Below are 19,442 nucleotides of genomic sequence, written 5' to 3' on the forward strand. Positions count from 1 at the left end.
TTCGGAGTACCCCAGATCTGCCGTCTCTAGATTTACCACCTATATCATGCCCATACACAGTGATCCTTACAGGGGTTCCGGCCCGCACGAGCAATGGAGAAGAATCCCCGCTAATGTTGATTAATAAAGCAGCCCACTGGTTGAGTAGAAACGTAGGATTTAACGTCACAAATCACAGGCATATTTTAATGGCTAGAAGGGTGTCCTGGATCGGCAATTCCAGGAAATTTTTTCCAGGGGACTGCGTGATCGTGAACTTTAGGCACCCTTGCTTACGCAGAGTAAGGGTTTTTACCATGACGAGGGTGGCTCCAGTATTAAAATGCTCCCCTTGGGCTTCTTTTACAGACATATGATGAACCCGAATAACTGTGATGAATACAGGGGGCATATGGTGGAAACACACGGGGGTGGCCTAACAGTCCCAGTATATAACCGGTACGCACCCCTTAACAATGCAAGGGATCTAAATGGTATTGACTGACTGGGCTCGTCGGAGGCAACTAGGGGTGCTCACGGTCTTGAGAGTTATGTTATCAACACAAACTTGGGAGGGATAGTTAGGGCAAATCCAAATGTGGAAGCTGTAAATCTATCCCATTCAGAGCGCTTGGTACCCGGTACGCAAAAGCATAGTCACTCACTCACTCACAGAACCCCATAGTCCTCAATCCCGCCCTATATTAGACAACCTAGACGGACACAGCCAGAGAGATTTCAAGATAATTTCCTGGAACATAGCAGGCTTATCTGCCAAATTCAAAAATGAAGATTGGCTAGTTTATATTAGGAATTTTCAAGTAATCTGTCTACAGGAAACGTGGGAGGTAGAAAGTAGCTATATTCACAAAAAATACTCTAATGGACCTAAAAAAGGATCAATAAACTGAGGGAAAGAGGAAAGTGGAAGATTCTGAAATAAGGTTGTACCTAACCCAACCATGATCGTGGGGGAGAAAAGTATTTCTTTAAGTTACCCTCACACACCCTAGTGGTGTCATGCTTCATCATCGGGTCACCCAGACCCCTAAAAGTCCGGGTGGGCTCGACCACAGTGTTGGGAGTGCTTTTAATATGTTAAAGACAGAGGGGGTTAACTAGATAAAATACCTCAGGCAGATCCCCAGTTTCCCTTTATTTTTGGGTCTGTCTGGGTAATTAAAATGAATAAAATTGGGTCTTTGTAGGAGTGTTATGGTCCTAGGACCCTAGTGCCGACATGTTTCAGTCCATAAAAGGGCCAAAAAATGGTCCAGGACTTTCTTCAGGGCAAGGATGTAACTCCCCTATGTGAGTGAAATTACTGGGATGGGATGTCCCTATCCTGTCAGTATGGTGGGGGCAGAGTAGCTGCTCCACGTGATATTTCGTAAAAGTGGGTGTGTGTCAACTGCCAGGCTCCATCCAATTCGGGGAGGTTGACTGCATCTCACAGGACCAAAAAAGTCAGAACGGGCGGTCTTAATTAAGATCGGTCACCCTGCCTGCTACCTATTTGGTTCTGGTCCTCGGCTTTCGCATGTTCGTGGCGTTGGTGTGGCGCTTAAGTATCATAGAAGCGCGGTGAACCCCCTCTGTCTTTAACATATTAAAAGCACTCCCAACACTGTGGTCGAGCCCACCCGGACTTTTAGGGGTCTGGGTGACCCGATGATGAAGCATGACACCACTAGGGTGTGTGAGGGTAACTTAAAGAAATACTTTTCTCCCCCACGATCATGGTTGGGTTAGGTACAACCTTATTTCAGAATCTTCCACGTTCCTCTTTCCCTCAGTTTATTGGATCCTTTTTTAGGTCCATTAAGAGTTTTTTTTGTGAATATAGTTACTTGTAGGGAGGATATACTCTACACATTATCACTTCTCATACCCTTTAGGTCACTGGAACTTCCCAGCGCCTTGTTGTGTTATAGGTAGAAAGTAGCACCTTCCACCTTGAGGGTTACAAAACCTATTTTGTACAAGCCCGTAAGGCAGCATCTGGGAGAGCAAGGGGAGGACTGATTATATATGTCGATCTTAAGTTACAGGGCAGATGGACTGATTTGGGTTGGAATTCAGATTTCATGCTGGGGATTAGGTTTTATAACCAGGGCCACAAGTTGAATTTTATTAATTTTTATAATGTGATTTTAGCGGGGCAGAGTACTGTAAGAGTGGATGAGTTGGAGAGAAGGTTTGAGCGTATACATGAGCAAGGCGCGCTGTTGCCTCAGTTGGTTTTAGCCAGTGATTTCAATTGCCATTTGTTCCCAAACCTGAAAGTAAATGGGGGGGGGGGGGGGGGGGGGGGGGATTGGTCATCGTGCACTTTGGAAGAGGGCCTGCATATGGAACACACAAAGGAGGGAAGGGTGCTAGGCAAGCTATTAAACACACACGCCCTCATACACACCATGGACTTGGCTGAAGTTGAGAGAGATAAAATGGTATACCCCACATTTAAAGGCAGAGGAAGTGTGTCTTTTATTGATTTAATTTTTGTTTCCAAAACACTCAAAAAATGGGTCACAGGTTTTAGAATATGTCTAAGCACCTTCAGAGATCACAATCCTCTAGTTATGTCCCTCGTGGAGTTAAATCTCTTCAGGAACCCACCTAGAGGGGTGGGGGGTGTGGTATGTGCCACAGACCAAGGGAGAAAGCTCAGATGGTCACAGATTAACGGCGAAGCTCTCTACAGAACATTAGTGAAAGATGGCGAACAGCTCATTGCAGACTGCCTAAATCCAAATGTGGAGGGGGCTGAATTGGTCTTGGCATTTGAGAGTGTTGCCCACTTAATTGATGGTCTGCTCAGGACCAAAACACATAAAGCGAGAACGAATTACCCAAGGTGGTTTGACCAACAATGCTCCCGCGCCCTGAGAGAGTTGAAATTAGCATTAAAGTCCTCCCCAAGAGATAAGTGCAGGGTGACCCTATGTAGGGCAAATTATAAATTGGCAGTAAAACGCCGTAAAATCAGTTTGCAACAGCAGGCCTGAGCAGCAATAGAGCTGGAAAGTTATAAATGACCCTTGCTTGCAAGAAGCAAATAAACCCAGGGTAGCCAATAATACCCTGCCGGAGCCATGGCATGAGCATTTTCTGGGCTTTATAATCACTGCTTGACTGAGGCCCAGCTGGAAGCTGAAGGGGGGGAGCAGTCCATCAGCCAGATAATTTTCTCTCTGGGCGAGATCAAGGCAGGAATTGAAGGCCTGACTCGTAACAAGGCCCCGGGCCCTGATGGGAACCTACCCGATCTTTTCTTGAGCAAAGTAGACCTTTAGGCACCAATCCTGGCCAGAGTCATTAATGCAGCAGTAGACATAGGTATGCCACCATCCTGGTCCACAGCCACAATTGTTCCTATTTTTAAAAAGGGCAACAAGGACAGCCCACTCTGCTATCGTCCTATTTCCTTAATCGATGTGTCAGTGAAAGTTTTAGGAAGGGCTATCCTCAGCCGGTTAATGGACTGGGCTGAGGAACAACATATCACTGACACCCAATATGGCTTTAGGCCAGGAAAGTCAACCACCGATCAATGTCTGAATCTATATTTATTGGTAGCCAAGTACACTACTGCCAGTCATGAAACAGTGAACTTGGCTTTCATGGATTTGACGGCGGCTTTTGACCGAGTTAATCGTAGGAAATTATGGGCAATTATAGGTGGCCTTGGCGTGGATCCTGGACTTATCAACATTTTAAAAGTCTTGCACCAGAACACCACTGCCACAGTTAGATACAACCAGGAGGGAAGTATCACCGACCCTTTCCCATGTTCAAGCGGGGTTTTACAGGGGTGTATCCTGGCCCCATTTTTATTTACTCTTTATATAAATGGTTTGGATCAGGCACTCAGCACTTTAAAGGTTGACACACCGAGGATTGGCTCAAGAGGGATTCCTCCCAACATCATCCATGAAGAACTTGGCGTCAGTTATGTCAGAGATAGGTAGGAAGTCAAACCCTTAATCTGCTGGGCAAAAATGTGGGCAAACACAGAGGCCTCGTTTAGCAAGCAGATTATAACAGATTGCCTTGCCCGTGATCGGGGGCTGCACATCCCATGGCTTAAGTATGTGAAGGAGACTCTAGCAGGCATAGGATGCGCAGATCTTTTCAATAACCCTACAACAATATCTGTGCAGGATAAGGCCCTGGTTAAGGACCGGTTCCAGAAGCATGTTATATCACTCAGGGAAGATAGGGAGTTGGTCAAGCCGTCAGTTAGAGAACATCTCCTGACTAAATCATGTCTGGGTATTGAGCCTTACCTATCTTACTTCCATAATGCCCATGATAGATTTATAACGACACGCTTTAGGTTTAATCTTCTGCACCACATACAAGCTGACCCGGTAGGATATACTTCGTCTATAGAGTTGAAGGGTCCGTGTGGCTGCGACCATCGGTCTCCACAGGATACCCTTCACTTTGTTTTATTATGTCCTTTTTATTCACAACCCAGGAGCTTATTTTTAAAAAGTATTTTAAGGAAAGCTAAATTCAAACATGCAAGGGTGGCCCTGTTATTTTTTTAATTGTCCACAGATGCATTAACCCTATTTTGTACTGTAAACTTTTTAAGGGCAGCGGTCAGACTCAAAAATACAAGAGGCATTAGGTGAACAAATGTGGTCTGTAATGTTAGCCTGTAAATGGCCCTAAGAGTGAACGTGATGAGGGGAGGGGTTCTCAATTGTGGAGGGATTGAATATGTATTATCTTAAGTTGTTGAATTGTTATGTTTTTATATCAAGATGTATTCTACCCGTACTTCTGTGGTCCGTGAGGTTAGTCTTTTATTGGCTCTAAATATGAATTTTATGAGAGGAGGGGTTCCTAATTATGGATGGATTGAATATGTATCATTTTAAGCTGTCGAATTGGTTTGTTTTTACATCACGATGTATTTTTCCTCTACTTTTATGGTATCTTTTTTATACCGAATAAAGTATTTTGATTGATTGAATCTTTAGTAGAATAAATATATTTGGTGCTTCAATAAATAAGCATTATTGCATATAGCTGCATGAAAATAACAGTGTTGTATTACCTCTTTATGGCCCTTGCAGCAAGAGGATCCATAGAGGTAAAAGGAGAACGCACACTTGTAGCTGATTATGCTGAGCCACCGTGGTATTGCGACGAAGACATGCTTTTTCTTCTAATTTTGCCAGTGCTAAACAAAATCAGTAAAAAGCATTGGCAAAACAAATACGTCTGCATTGCCAGCCAAAACCTCTGTTACTGCGGGCAGACATACTGCAAGGGGCTGAGTGGTAATCGGACTCTACATTTAAAATATTCTATTTTAAGCCAGTAATGGGCATGGCTTCATTGGTGGTAAGATTTAAACAAGCATAATCTAAGCCTCCAGTCCTAACATGGAAATTAACATTTCCTAGAAATTGTGACAAAAAGTTTCAACTTTTTAAGGATGCGGAGGAGAGAATTCTACTACCCGGATAAAGGCACAATCGTTCTTCCCACCCTTGAGAGATAGTTCATTGGACAACATTTGACCTAAGTAGATCTTTAATCAATGGAGGTTTTACTGAAATGGGATTAAGTAGACATGTTTAAGATGGTTATGTGAGGTTAATGGCATTGTACAGACATTCAGATGATCTTCAGGAAGTATTTGTCATGAGGTATCTTTATTTGACAGGTGCTGAACAGAAACAAGCTCACCAGTGATGGAAAGTTCACTTGAGAAAAGAGCATCCTTGGGGATGTTCTTACGTGGGGACAGAGCAATATGATTGGTGGAATTTGACTTTTGCTTGGACTCATGGGAGTTATATTCCTTCGCTTGGTTGTTATATAATGTTCGTGGCTGGTGAGCTAATATAAATGAAGATGAAAAGTATAATCTCTGCCTCTGTGTCCTTAATAGAGTTCAAACTTTCCATCACAATAGCTAGAGAATTTAACACTGAACATGGTGTGAGAATGATGGTGCTAGGGCTCCCCCACGAAGGAGTATTACTGCACTGTTATATTCAGTATTGGGAATCATTGTAATCATCTCAAGAAATCACACACAACAGAAATAACATACCGGTTCATAAACTGAAACAAGCATTTTGCCTTACTAACCGATTGGCTTTGCTAATACTATTGCAGATGCTGTACAACATTGGGAAAACCAAAATGCTTAAAAAACAAATAAGAAAAAAAGGCATGCTGAAGACACCTTTTGATTCTCTGGGTACGTATGCGCCACTATGCAGCATTTGTGCCCACTGAAAGATGCAGTGGTCATTTTATTTACTTATCCAAGATGGTACAAGGTACTTTAATCAGTAAATAAAAAAATAATTTCAGTTGCACTTAAGTGCATTTTTTACAAAGGGGAGTATGGAGTGGCTCAGCAGCAAATGTTAGCTACTGGCCACTAAAGTACAAAAATCCATATTTTGAATTACTGGGAGAGGTGGGACAGCAAAGAAAGAGCGAGGGGAGCAACAGGAAATGGTCAGGGGAGGGGGAAGAGCAGCATTTGAGGGAGAGAGAAAAAGGATCCAGGGACCAAACAAGAGAGCAACATGGCACATCGGGTGGATGGTATTTGCTAGGGGGAGAAGAGCACAAGATAGAGAGCTAGAAAACACATGCCCAACCATGGAGTGCTTAACCAAAAAGAAAACAGGCGTTTCTTTAAAGTGAGCAGTGGATTGATACAAGTCAGCTCATCAGAAGGATGGTAATGAGGCTCTGCTCCAAGTTTGCGACAAACACAAGAAAAGGAAAGCAAGTCATTTCCTTGAATACAAATAGGGGACAATAAAGCATCCAAGGGGAAGCAATGGGTTCTGTAAACCCCCTATATGTTTTGCAATGTAGCTAAGACCTAAAAAGGGCAGCCCTCACGAAACTGAGTTCATCGGACGAGGAACTCCTTGAGGCAACAATAACCAAAGAGGACATTTTGATGAATATATAACTTTTCTTCACATGGAAGGTGTTGGATTTTAAATCCAACACCTTCCCCCCCTTACTGCAATTCGTAGTTCCGAATTGCGAAGTAAAGGTATGCTAACTAACAACGCGGTCGTACTAACGACCGCGTAGTAACGGCATGCGAAGTAACGCATGCTAAGTAAACGCCGCTTCCCCATTTTGATGCCCATCAAGTGCCTCATATCATCCAAGGCACATGGCTCGGACAGCTGTTCTAATGGTGTTTATAAAATGTCTGTGCCGCAATTACTACAGATGTTTTTAAAGGTATTTAAGAAAGACTCAGAGAGTGGTGGTGACTTAGATTATGACCAAAGCTACATTATAATGTATTCTTAAATCAAACAAACCTCCCATTGACTGCACATTCTATAAACACATTGTATTGCTATATATTGACACCAAATCATTGATCTCAATTCTACTTTCAAAAGTGCATGGAGTGATACAATCCTTAGTTGCCAAGGGCACTTTATCCAAGACAGGTAGATTGGGACAAAAAAAGGCATTGCATATTTTTGATATACGTCAGAGGGGAGGGAGTAAATCAGTGCTTTTGTCGCTCGATGCTGAGAAGGTGTTCAATTGCGCTTCCTGGGGTGTCTTCACTGAAGTGTTGAATACAACAGGATCCAGACAGAGCTTTCTCTATTGTAGCACGATAGCAAACACCAAAGGTATGGGTGTGCCTGAATGGTGGTTTCTCTGGATGGATTCTAAGAAGGAGGAGGGGGCCAGACATGGTTGCCAGCTCCCCGCAATTGTTTGCCCTTACGCTTTAATCATTGGCCTGAAGCATTAGCACAAACATACGTATTGGAGTAGATATGTTCAAGTTTACCATGTTCTCTGATGATATCCTACGTTGTGATCTTACTAGAGGAATTACAGATCGACCCTTGCATCTGAGGCTTTAAAATTAATTTGACAAATGAAATGTTTCAAGCATATATGGAGCCCAAGGACAAAACAATCAATCGCTGAATTGACTCTGTTCGAACGGGTTACCAGTACAGTAAGATACAAGGGCATCTATCTGGCTCCCACTCTATAAAACACAGGAGGTAAATCTGTGTCAAGTGAAAGAGTCCCAGCACCACGTTTGCATGCTTCCAGAAGCCCTATTCTTCAGTGGTCATGCAGGGACTACTTTTTCCATTAAAGCCACTTACGCCGAAGTACAGTCCCTGTTTCTTGGTCACTTGTAGGCTAGCTGTCACTTCTGGCACCTCTCACACAGTTCAAACCTTGATCCTACACTCTTGAAATTTCATGATGCCTACCACTTCACTAGTTCTCCAGGTGCCTCCCCTTAATGGCACCAAGTTCTAGATCACGCGCACACAGGGTCCCTAATATGTGAAGTGGCCTCCGCAGGCATTCATTTTGAAGTCCACATCAGTGGTGCCAGCCAGCGATCTGTGCATCTGTTTCTTCCTGCCTTTCTCAACTCAGCAGACTACTTTGAGTGTTACTCTTCCTCTCACCGTCTCTCACCGTCCTGGACTATTGTCAGCTTCTGGTTCACTCTAAGCTGGTGTCAGCACTGGGGTTGACGATCCCCTCTGGCAAGCCCTGAGGGCACTGCCATCTTGTGTTTTGGATAAGGCTGCTCCGTGTCCATGTTGCTCTGCTGCTTCGCCACCTCCACCCACTCATTTGCAAATGTGTGAGTTCTGCTGCTTTTGTCGGCCACCAGAGGTTGTGTTCTTCTCGGCAGTACCTCTGCTTTCAATAAGCAGTGGGAGCAGAGACCAGGAGCAAAATGTCTGCCATCATCTTGCACTAGGTTTCGCCTCCCTGTACCTTTCTTTAGATACTTTATTTTCTACAGCTATTATAAACATTACTGAACAACTTAATATATACTCAAAAATTTGTAAGAGCACTTTAAAATGAACTGCACGGATACTCTTAGTAGCTTATCATATAACAAGGATTAAGCGAAGCATACAAGTGGCAAAAGCAAATCAAATCTACAAAGTACATGTTTTTTCTATATTGTAGGATGAGTGCCTCTCAACTTTAATTTTTATAATTGCATTTCTGTAAATAACCACAGCTCATTTCACAGATTACACCTTCTCCTTCTTTAAAACCATATGCCTGCAACCTACCAATACCTAATCTCCTCTAGCCTATCTGTCCCACCAATCATGTCTACGAACTCACAGTAATCAACACATTTTACTCCTACTAATTTAATCAACAATAAAAAAATACATGGAATGGTTTCCTAGAAAGCACCAGACTAATCCAAGTGACCACAATTACTTTGGACTAATTATTAACCTCAGGTCCTGGAGTAGCATGCTATTGGCTGCAAAGAGTTTCAGTGCACCTTTAAGGGTAGTAAGTGCTACATAAATGCATTTACAATACAGTTCAGTATTATTCACATATGAGGAACCCGTCCTTGTCGAAGCCATTGCTGATATTCAGCATAGGAACGTGCAGAGGAATTCTGAAGATCTTTATTATTGATTGTGCTCAAATACTTACCGTGTGAAGGAATGGTGTCTTCGGAGCAAGATGGGGTGGTGGTCTGTGTACTATATCCGCTGGAGCAATGGAGGGAATCTCTACTGTGCTGAATTTCTGTGCTTAATCCTTGATTGAGGACCAAGGCCAAGTGGTCCCGAGCAAATTTTGTCTGCAAAACAGAACGAGTAATTACCACAACAGCAGGGTAGACATTCTCGGGAACAGCCTAATACATAGCTCTTACAGTTTAGCTCACTAAAAAATCATCAAATTATGTGTCAAGTTTATGCAGCAACAGACTATGTAGGAGTGATAACAAGTTCATCATTTTAAAAAAAAACCTGCATTATAACTCTATGTGTTCCTGTAATCATGTCTCTTTAAAGACAGTAGTTTTTCAGGCTCCTCAATATCTGAGCCACCTCCAGACCACAACCTCATCACATGAAGACCAAGGACTGTAAAATCCATGACAACATTTGTGAAAATAAGTGACTTCGAGCTAACATGGCTTGCATGTACCAAGTGAGGGCCCAGGATTCTGGACTTGCTTAATCATCTTAAACATTCTTATTGGGCAAAGCCAAAATGTGGGATGTAAACTAGGCTTTTACCAACAAGGTATATTGCATTCAAATACTGTTCTGGTAGGGGAAGGCACATATGGTAAAGCACTAGAGAAACTTAAATAACCACAAGTATTTGAGCAGATTGAGGGCTGTCTGGAAACCTTCAAAGCAAGATTGCTTTGGAGGCGGGGGGGGGAGGGAGGAGGGGACTAGGCATGGGCAGTAAATTCCGTTCCGCTTGCGGAATTTGGGTAATTTCGCGTTCCGCGGAGAACGCGAAATTGCCCAAAATTCTACTTTCCGCGACTTCGCGATATTTTTAGCTTGTTCGCGTTCTCAAAAGGCGTGTTCGCGAGATATTTCTCCCCGGGCACGCAAACACCGATTATGAACAGGAAAAAAGCATCGCGAACAAGCAATTCCGCGTGTTCGCGGAATTTGTGCGTCTTCGCGGAGATTTTTTACCGTTTCGCGGAGATTTGCGTGACGCGATTACGCAAATTCCGCCCACCCCTAGTGGGGACAGGCCTAAGGGAAGTCAAATAAAGAAAGTTTTACTTACTTGATACATTAGGTTTGGAATGCTGCAGTTTCACATGCAGTACACATTCCTGCCTTCTATTGCTGGGCATGGAACGTTACAAGTTGTTTTCGACCATAGAAGGAGTTTAGATTTTGAAAATTACTTGTGGTAGCGCCCATAAAACCTACAATGCACCAAGACAAATCATGTTGTGTTTTCCCCCCCAAGAATAGGTATATGGTGGAGAAGGAAAGTGCACAATATCTGTGTTTTGGGTAGGAACATGTAAATTCTATGGTAGCTATAATGAGTATGTCCATACATCTGGTTTTGTGCTCGCTTCCGGGGTGGATGTAAAGTGCATGTGAATCTATAGCACTGCAGTCTGCTGAATATTAAAGGTAAGTATCATTTTTCATTTGCAGTACATGTAGCTAATGATCACAAGTTATGTATTGACTGAAAAGCAGTACCCGCTTTCCAAATACTTTGACTTGTGAGCAGAGGCAGAAGATGTCTGAAATAATGTTTTAAGTACAGTCTGTCCTACTTAAGCCTTATCACAGGTGAATATCTAAAGAGTAATGCTTACTGAATGTGCCCATTAAAGTTCATATAGATGATTTCAAATATCCGCTAGGGGGATATTTCCCAAGAATACCACTGTGGCACCTTTCTTGCGAGTGGAATGGTCGAGTATGTCATGCAGTGTGTTTTTGACTCTTGCTCAACACAGCTGATGGCATCTAACAAACACCCTGCTAGTTGTGCCTTAGAGACGAGGTGGGCTAGATTCAGCTGTTCAAAAGCATAAATAATACGTTTTTGTTTTTACTAATACTAACAGAGCGAGTACAATCGACATAGTACGTGGTGGCCCTTGGCAGTGCTTTCTCTGCTACCGACTGTGGGACAAAAGACATAACTTTTTTGGACTGGTTGCCTTGAAATCCAGATACAATTTTGGGAAAAAACAATGAGGTGTGTCCAGCACAACAGTCTATGTGAACTTACATTAAGTGTTTCTTGGCTGACAAAGCCTAAAGCTCACTATCTCTCCTAGAAAAGGTGATAGCCATAAAAAGTTTATTTTAGAGAGAAACTGCAGTGGACACGAGCACAGTCGCTGAAAATTACCAGGGTTAATATGAAGGCCTTTAAGGGAATATAGTCAACAGATCTGAACAGGAATATATTAAAAACTAAATCTACTGTGACTTTCCAGACACACATTTTACATGTCTTTACAACCTATGGGAATTCATTGGCAAGCATTTGCAATGCAATAGGTCTCGCTTTTGTGAGAGTTTAAGCTATTGACATTGTAAGTGACAAAGCCTTTTATTTATGTTTTAAAAACGAAAACAAAAATAAAAGGCATTGTTATTTGCAATGTCAATAGCTCAAACGTGCATAAATGCGAGACCTATTGCATTGCCCTTAATGACCGTTCATGTCAGGCAGGCCCTCAAGCAAGACCAGCCAGGTCTGAGGGGAGACTTCCTCTTTCGTGCTCGGTCACGAAGTTTCAGGGTCGGATTGGGATTAAAAATAGGCCTGGGCATCCTTTTGCATAACATTTTTGGGTCAGTGTCACACAGATAATTGTCGGAGATAGCTAGGGTGAATGAATAACTTGCCAATAACCAGTTAGATCAGGTTGTGAACTCTCATTTCACTGAGCTCTCTATTGGGCCTACTGACAAATAGTTTGAGAGCTGATGAGCGTGCAGCAAATAGAGCCCAAAATGGTACTATTTTTTAACAAGCAATTGAGCTTTTCCTTTAAGTGTGATAAAAAAAAAAAAGAGATAGATGGGGTCCCTACAGTGGTTGTGACGAAATAAATGTAATTTAGAATATTTTATAAGAGAGGCGTAAATGCAACTATGGATGTGGCCTAAAACGTAAGCTCAGATCCTCTGCTTTCAAGGTGCGCCACCTAATCAGTATTTGAAAGCCTCTGCTGTGAGTACAAATACATCATAGAAAAAATCCATAAATCAAATCAGACCATTTGACTTTACCAGTGCATGTTGGCACTGCTTTTTACTCAATATCATATAAATGAGTATTCTTCCCTTCACAACTCTTTCCACTGTGGTGTCCCTGGGTTTGTTGCTTACACTCTTCTCATCACATCATCTTAAGTTTATCTCCATCTGTATGCCTCACATTCATCTTCTGCCCTTTCTTTTCATTTTCTCCTTCTGTATTTTCACCTCCACTTCCATATTCCCTCTTACTCACACACATACACAGAAACACTGCATTTCTTTTCCCTTGTTGCTAATGTTTTGACGGCAGTATTTGTGCAACAATTGTAAACATTTTCTCCTAAAATGGTCATTCTGATTGACAAATATACAGCTATTGCTCTGTGCTCTGAGCAGAGGCCAAGAATTGGATGAGTGTTACACCTTTGTGACCCAGGGCCAGGCACTGCGTAAAACACGTACTGCCTTCAGACTCCTCTCTGGAGCTGTGAATCGTGACCCGTCTTGAACACACACCAACAACCTGAACACACTCAGACATGAGGACTCCGTTGACAGAATGAGCTAGGAAAAGGGATAAGCAGGGCCACCATTATTATGTGACAGGGATCACTACATTATGTGGGAATAGAAAATAAATTATGTGGCATGACACGGCACACTTTGAAGCAGTAATGCTTCAATATTTTGCATTTTCACACATGTAAACACTAAATGCTCCAAGGTCAAAACATAAATACAGCTATTAGCAACTGAAAGATGGCCTGCCTCTGTGACAAAGGGTCTGTCTGACACTGAGCTGGAACGAGTGCTATAGCGTTTTTAGCAACTTTTGATCTTTTTGAGCTAGAAACAATTTATTTTGGTTAAAATCCGCCAGTTATGCAGGAGATAACGTATGTGATAAGTGCTGCAAATTAATAACTATACAGAAAACGCTGCTGTCGCAGAATTACATAACTCCAGTGGCCTGGTTGCTTGAAAAACGACACTACAGAATTGCACCTGAAAGGGGGAAATAGGTTATCGTACAAATAAAACCCGTGAAGTGTGATAGGGTCTGTATCAGTGACCTCGACTACTAACGGTTCTCACATGTTGTCCAAAAAGAGATCAGTATTTTGCAATGTAAAGTGAAGGACTTATAAATAAGACCTTGTAGAGGAGACCCGTTTCACGGTCTGTTTTTATTGCTACTGATTAGCACTGCCACTATCCTCTCCCATTCCAGGAAAACCTTAAATATTGAATCGGCGGTTGGGCCTTTAAATATAGTGTGGATAAAACAAGGATAAAATAACATCCAAGCTCTCTTCCGTGAGGACTCATGTATGACCTGGTCCAGTTCGCCATTAATATATCGACCCAGCAGGTAGGAGAGGTGACAAGGATTAACTTGGTCTCTGCATTTGGTGGCTGGCGAGGTCACTCAACCCCTCCCCCCACATCTGGTAGGTAGGGGGAAGGACACATACCACGGGTAGTTCATTTTACCCCTGGAGGACCAAGGGACCAGTGTCCTTGTAACCTCAACAAGAGAGATTTGTAGCAGGTGCACTGTAACAGGTGGAACTTATCTTGTCAACTTCCAACTCCGTAATGTCGATAGTACTACACATAATAGAAAACATTACCATGTACACCTGCCGGCGGCAGCTGCCCCAACTCTCTTAGAAAACGAACAAGCAAAGAACGCGCGCATACGCACAGGGCAGTAGCCGGTGCGGGGGTACAAGGTTCAGAAGGTACTTGATTGTTGGGTTCTCCGTTACGAGCAAGCTCCAAACACAGTTTCCCGGAGACAGCGCGTGAAAGCAGTGCTCCTGCACCCCGTGCCGCAAAGGTGAACGAAAGAAGGCGGAACACGAGTGCAGTGACGCCGATACGGCGCGTACAGCGCTCCCATCTCAAAGCAGAGTAACGTAACTGCTGCGACCGGTGATTGACTGCGCCTCTCCGGGCTCTCGTGCACACCCTATTGGTGTAGAGTTTGACCCTCAGCTGTCCAGGTGCACGAGGGATCTTCGTCGGTGCTTGCAATGTTAGAGCGCGTATCACACCCTTTCAGTTTAAGTGTCTGCCCCCAGAGTTAAACAAGAATGTACTATGTATGTCACAGGCTTTCACAAAAGCTACAGCGTGACATGGTCCTAAAAATTGCGAAGGTCAACGTAGCGCAATATTTGTATCATGACAACAGTCCAGTTTCTACCGGGACAGTCCCGGCAATTTTGAGACTGCCCCGGGTAATTCACTATCCCGGGACAGTCCTGGCAATTCAGAAATCTGAAATGTCGCCTAAATGTTTGCAGCGCTATTCTGAAGGAAGAAAGAGCGTTGTGTACCTGCCTAAGGAGGGTCCCGTGGTGATCGCCCCCATGCTGGTTCTCTGCCTCTTGTGCCTTATCCCCCTGCATCCCGGCAAACTGCCAAGTTCAAAGCCATCTGCTTTATGCCTGCTTCTGCCCACTGCAAGAACCACTTTTACCGTTGTCCATTACCGCGATCTTAGGCGAGCCCAGGGCATTTTTTAAGTGGGCCGGGTCCTGCCGGTGCTTAGTGCCTGCAATTTTGTAATTAGGTGTCGAGACGGGCTCTCCATTTTTAGCCTCAGGGTGAAAAAATAAGAGCCACGTGGAACTCAAAGGAGAGGAACCCTTCTCAGAGGCGGCAGTGAAATGTAAAAAAAAAAAAAAAAAAAAAAACCACGCCTGCGAGTGGTGCCTGCGCATGCGCCACAGCGAGCCATATGCTTTCAATTATCGCGCCCGTGTCTGGGCACGATAATTGAAACCATATGGCAGGAATGCGCGTAATAGGCCATGGGCAGAGCAATGCGCCCGCCTTTGGCCTATTGTGTGCTATCTTTAAAACAAACACGCAGGCAAAGGCCAATAGCAGGCCACAAACGTAAAAACACACGCACGAGCGTGTAAAATTCCAGGGTCCGTTTCGGAACCCCGGACAAAAGGACTCTCGCTGCGCGAGCAGTGCTGCGCACTGCATCGCTAGGCGCGAGACCTAAAAAGGAATGTTGAATGTAAATATATTTTAATGGAAACTGAAGTCAGTTTCTATGAATATCAAAGTGCTCTCACATGCAAGACCCAGCCTGCTCACAGGTGCTTTATCTCAGCGTCAGGTGCTACCTTGTTAAGCAATACACACTTCCTTAATTACTTTGGCATGGTTTGGATGCCCCTGGTGCCTCCCCAAGCACACATAATCTTATATGATGGGGCAGGTTTCTATGTATCTGGTTGAATACATAACTGGCATCATAGGCTGAGAAAGAAAGAAACACCATCTAATTTGCCTGCAGTCATTTAGAGCCAAAGGTAGCCTACGCTTGCTCATACAATGTGTTTAAGTGGAGTCCTACCTGGCTGCCAATATGACCTCTCTACAGTATATAGCGAAATGCAGATGCAATACGTAAATTCCTCTGGAAACCGGATTCAAGCAGTGTTTAAGAAACGTCCTCTGCCCCTTGGAACAGCAAAAGGACTGAAATCTGAGCAATAGTAGCTGAGATGCTGCTTGAGCACAGGAGTACTAAGGAACCAAAGAACTAACCAATGTGCAACCATTATCAAGCCATCTGTCGATCAGTGAAAAAGGTACTGCAACAGTGACAGAAGCAACCATCTGTAGATGTTGAAAATCACCCCTTGAACGATGCTTTACGTGGCCTTGATGAATGTAAGAAGATAAACCCTTCTGTCCATAATTAGCAGCCCTTCCCTAAAACCACCTAGAAATTCAAGTCTGCTTGTGAGAGAGTAGTAATTCCTTGGTCCCATAGGAGTTTCTTCGCCAATGTGTTCCTACATTTGGGTCTCCCTTCGTTTTACTGCAGTGTTTCAAACTCCGAAATGCTTTTGCATGAAGCTACAATATTTGCACTCAAACATGTAAAAAAAAAAAATATGTACCTACAAATAACTGCTGACTGATAAGGGGTCGTGTTCTTTGTCAGAAGAAATGTGGAATGTTATTATTGACATTCATTAAGATTAATCTAAGAAGGTGAAACTGCAAAAAAATTCTGTTTAGTGACCAACAACAAGGCAGTTTTACCCTACTTGATGATTGTAATCTCATGAGAAGGATCTAAAGAGAACAAGGTGAGGGTCACTGAACTTTAAGCAGACAATGTTAAGGCTCCTCTGAGTTGCACCTACTTGCTGGCTAAGATACACCACCACTGGAAAAGAACTGTGATGAAGATCATTGTAGCTGCATTCAAACACTGAGAAAATGCATTTCATGGAAGTAGCTGCAATACATATCAAGTTTTGAGGTACAGTTCTGTGAGTTGTAGTGCTGAAGCATACATGCTGAAGGCCCTCTGAGAGAAACCACTCTGAGTAAAACCAGCTGATCCCGAGGTGACAATGACCATCTTTAACTACTAAAAATAGTATACAGGGACAGAAACTAGTTGAAGCAAACATCTTCGATAGGCAGAAACGTGAATAGCGTTTTCAATCCCAAAATAACAGCAGAAACGTTTGGCACGCAAGGCTTCCAGAGCATGGCATTGCTCCCAGATGGAATAATCTGTGTACCTCTAAACAAAGGTCTGTGTTCAGTCTTTGAGGCACAGGCATAGCAAAAGGGGGAGAATTTGGGACGGCAACTACTGTTTCCTTTCTATATGAACAAACAACCCAGGTTCGCTCGATTTGAGAGACCATTTCGAAATTCTGATGCAAAGAGAGGAGGGACAGACCGCTCCCCATTTAAGTCATCTAGCATATTCATGAACTCTGTGGAGGAGGAATGGGCAGGCTTAAAAGAGCAACAGAAGTCATGGTGGCAAAGTATTTTAACAACTGTGCATGGTACAAGTTGTCGCCAAAAGAAAAACAAACATTGGCAATCTAGTAAATGCGAGTACTACCCAATGAAATAGACGAAAGTTATGAGCCTGTAGCACATTCTACCAGACAGGCAAAGAGTTGGCCAAAACAAACATGATCTCGAGAAAGGCTTTTTGAGTAAATGTGAATACAAAGAAGAGCAGGTTCTATGTGCCCCGGGAAAACCATAAAGACGACAAATCCAGACCATCATCAGCTGAAACTGCAGCTGTCAAAAATATTCATAAAGGAGCAGTGCAATATTATGCCCATTTCGGGTCATATTTCTCAATAATCAAAATATAAATTACACATCTAAACAACTAAAGACTACAAGCCTTTCCCATGGCCTCCTAGGAGGCTCGACAGAAGTGCATACACAAACCAGAACAAACGGCAATCTGAAGCAGTAAAGTAGCTAGGAACTCAAGCATACAATGAGAAATCATGCCATGTTCATACAGACAACCATGAGCATGGTGACAAAAATTAGACTTTAGCTGGGTATCACCGTGCTTACAGCTCACATCACTAATCACATGCCACACTGCCTACCTCAAGCAGTACACTTTCTAAAGAACACTGTGCACACACAACACACCAAAGATATAAAAAAACACAGTTAGGTATGGCCATCATAACATCAATATTTGCTACCAAGATCAGTCATATAAACACATTTTAGAGAGAACTCCTAACAAACATAAAACCGAACCAAATTACACCACTAAGTGGCTAATATGGCACCCACAAGCACTTGGAGAAACAGGCAATGAGAAAATGGTGGGTAACCAACAATTTTAATGGGTCTCATCTACAGATAGCTTTAGCTGCCTGCTACTGAAGACATGTTGTGTACAGTAAAATACACAGAGTGGGTTTTGGGTCAACCCCTTCCTCACTAGTGGATGGTTTCCTTGCTCATCTCGGTTGCCTGCTCCTTACTTTTCTCCCTATTCTTGTTTGTCCAGCCCCTGTAGCACAGCTTCTTTACATTAGTTTTTATTAGAAGACTTGCATCCTTACTTTCTATCATCACCAACGCCTACCACAAATACGCCAACACAATAATTCTCAATCACCCGCTTCATCCATTGCACATTTTAGAGCCTTAAAACATGACCCACATACTCCAGCACCCATCCTAACCCATACACCTTCCACACTAAACAGACACAAACAAAATAAACAACATGCCACTCTACACAACTTTGCATCGCCAGGTATATTACACAAGGATACAACACAGCTCACCAAATCATTCTCAATCACCATCTCCACAACTTACACACGCAGACCCAACAAAATGCCTTCTAAGCCTGCTGGACAAGGAATACGATATAGATAAACAACAAAACTGCTAACCGCATACAGCTAATACCAGCACTAATAACAGGCCTGCTACAAGTTGAAAAAATACTTCTCACTCTTCTAGAAAACAAAGTCACACAACCGCCAAAACACAATCTCTAAACTGCCTACTAACAACTGCTCGATCACTGTTTAAAAACAAGCACCACATCTATGACCTACTCAATGACACACTACCGGACTTACTCTTCATGACTGAATCATGGTTGGGAGATGACATGGCTCCGGAGTAGCATGAAGCTGTTCCTCCAGGCTATTAAACTATCACACAAAATCGTATATGCAAAAAAGGAAGTGGACTAGCTGATATATTCAAAAATACAATAAATCTCACCAAAGGTGATAGCGTTTCCTTACAAGGTTGTGAGGCCCTTATCACCAGATGCAACCCTACACCAACTTCCTCCTCCTTTGCAGGCCACCCCCTATCAATGCAACATTCCCAGAGACATTTCAAGACACAGTTTCAAACCTTATAACACTACACTCCAACCTATGCATTCTTGGTGACCTAAACATTTAGTTAGACAATATGCCCCATCCAAAAACTCATCACTGGCCTAGTCACACTGGGCCAACATTAGATCATACACAAACGCATACACATCGCTGGACACATCCTAGATGTCATGTTTGTAAATCCAAAACTAGTTACCTATGAAAGGATTACTTC

General features: G+C 43.0%; 1 protein-coding gene across 4 annotated transcripts in view; it reads right to left on the reverse strand.

Annotated features, from left to right (window-relative positions):
* Nucleotides 1-19,442, reverse strand: part of LOC146812060 (protein MTSS 1-like) — a 509,468-nt gene that overhangs the window by 38,369 nt on the left and 451,657 nt on the right. For all 4 annotated transcript variants that reach the window (XM_085619068.1, XM_085619067.1, XM_085619069.1 and 1 more), the window contains one exon: nucleotides 9,463-9,613. In XM_085619068.1, the coding sequence (XP_085475194.1) occupies nucleotides 9,463-9,613 (151 nt within the window). The remainder of the gene's footprint in view (nucleotides 1-9,462; nucleotides 9,614-19,442) is intronic.

This window comes from Triturus cristatus, chromosome 7, assembly GCF_964204655.1.
Source record: "Triturus cristatus chromosome 7, aTriCri1.1, whole genome shotgun sequence".
NCBI lineage: Eukaryota > Metazoa > Chordata > Amphibia > Caudata > Salamandridae > Triturus > Triturus cristatus.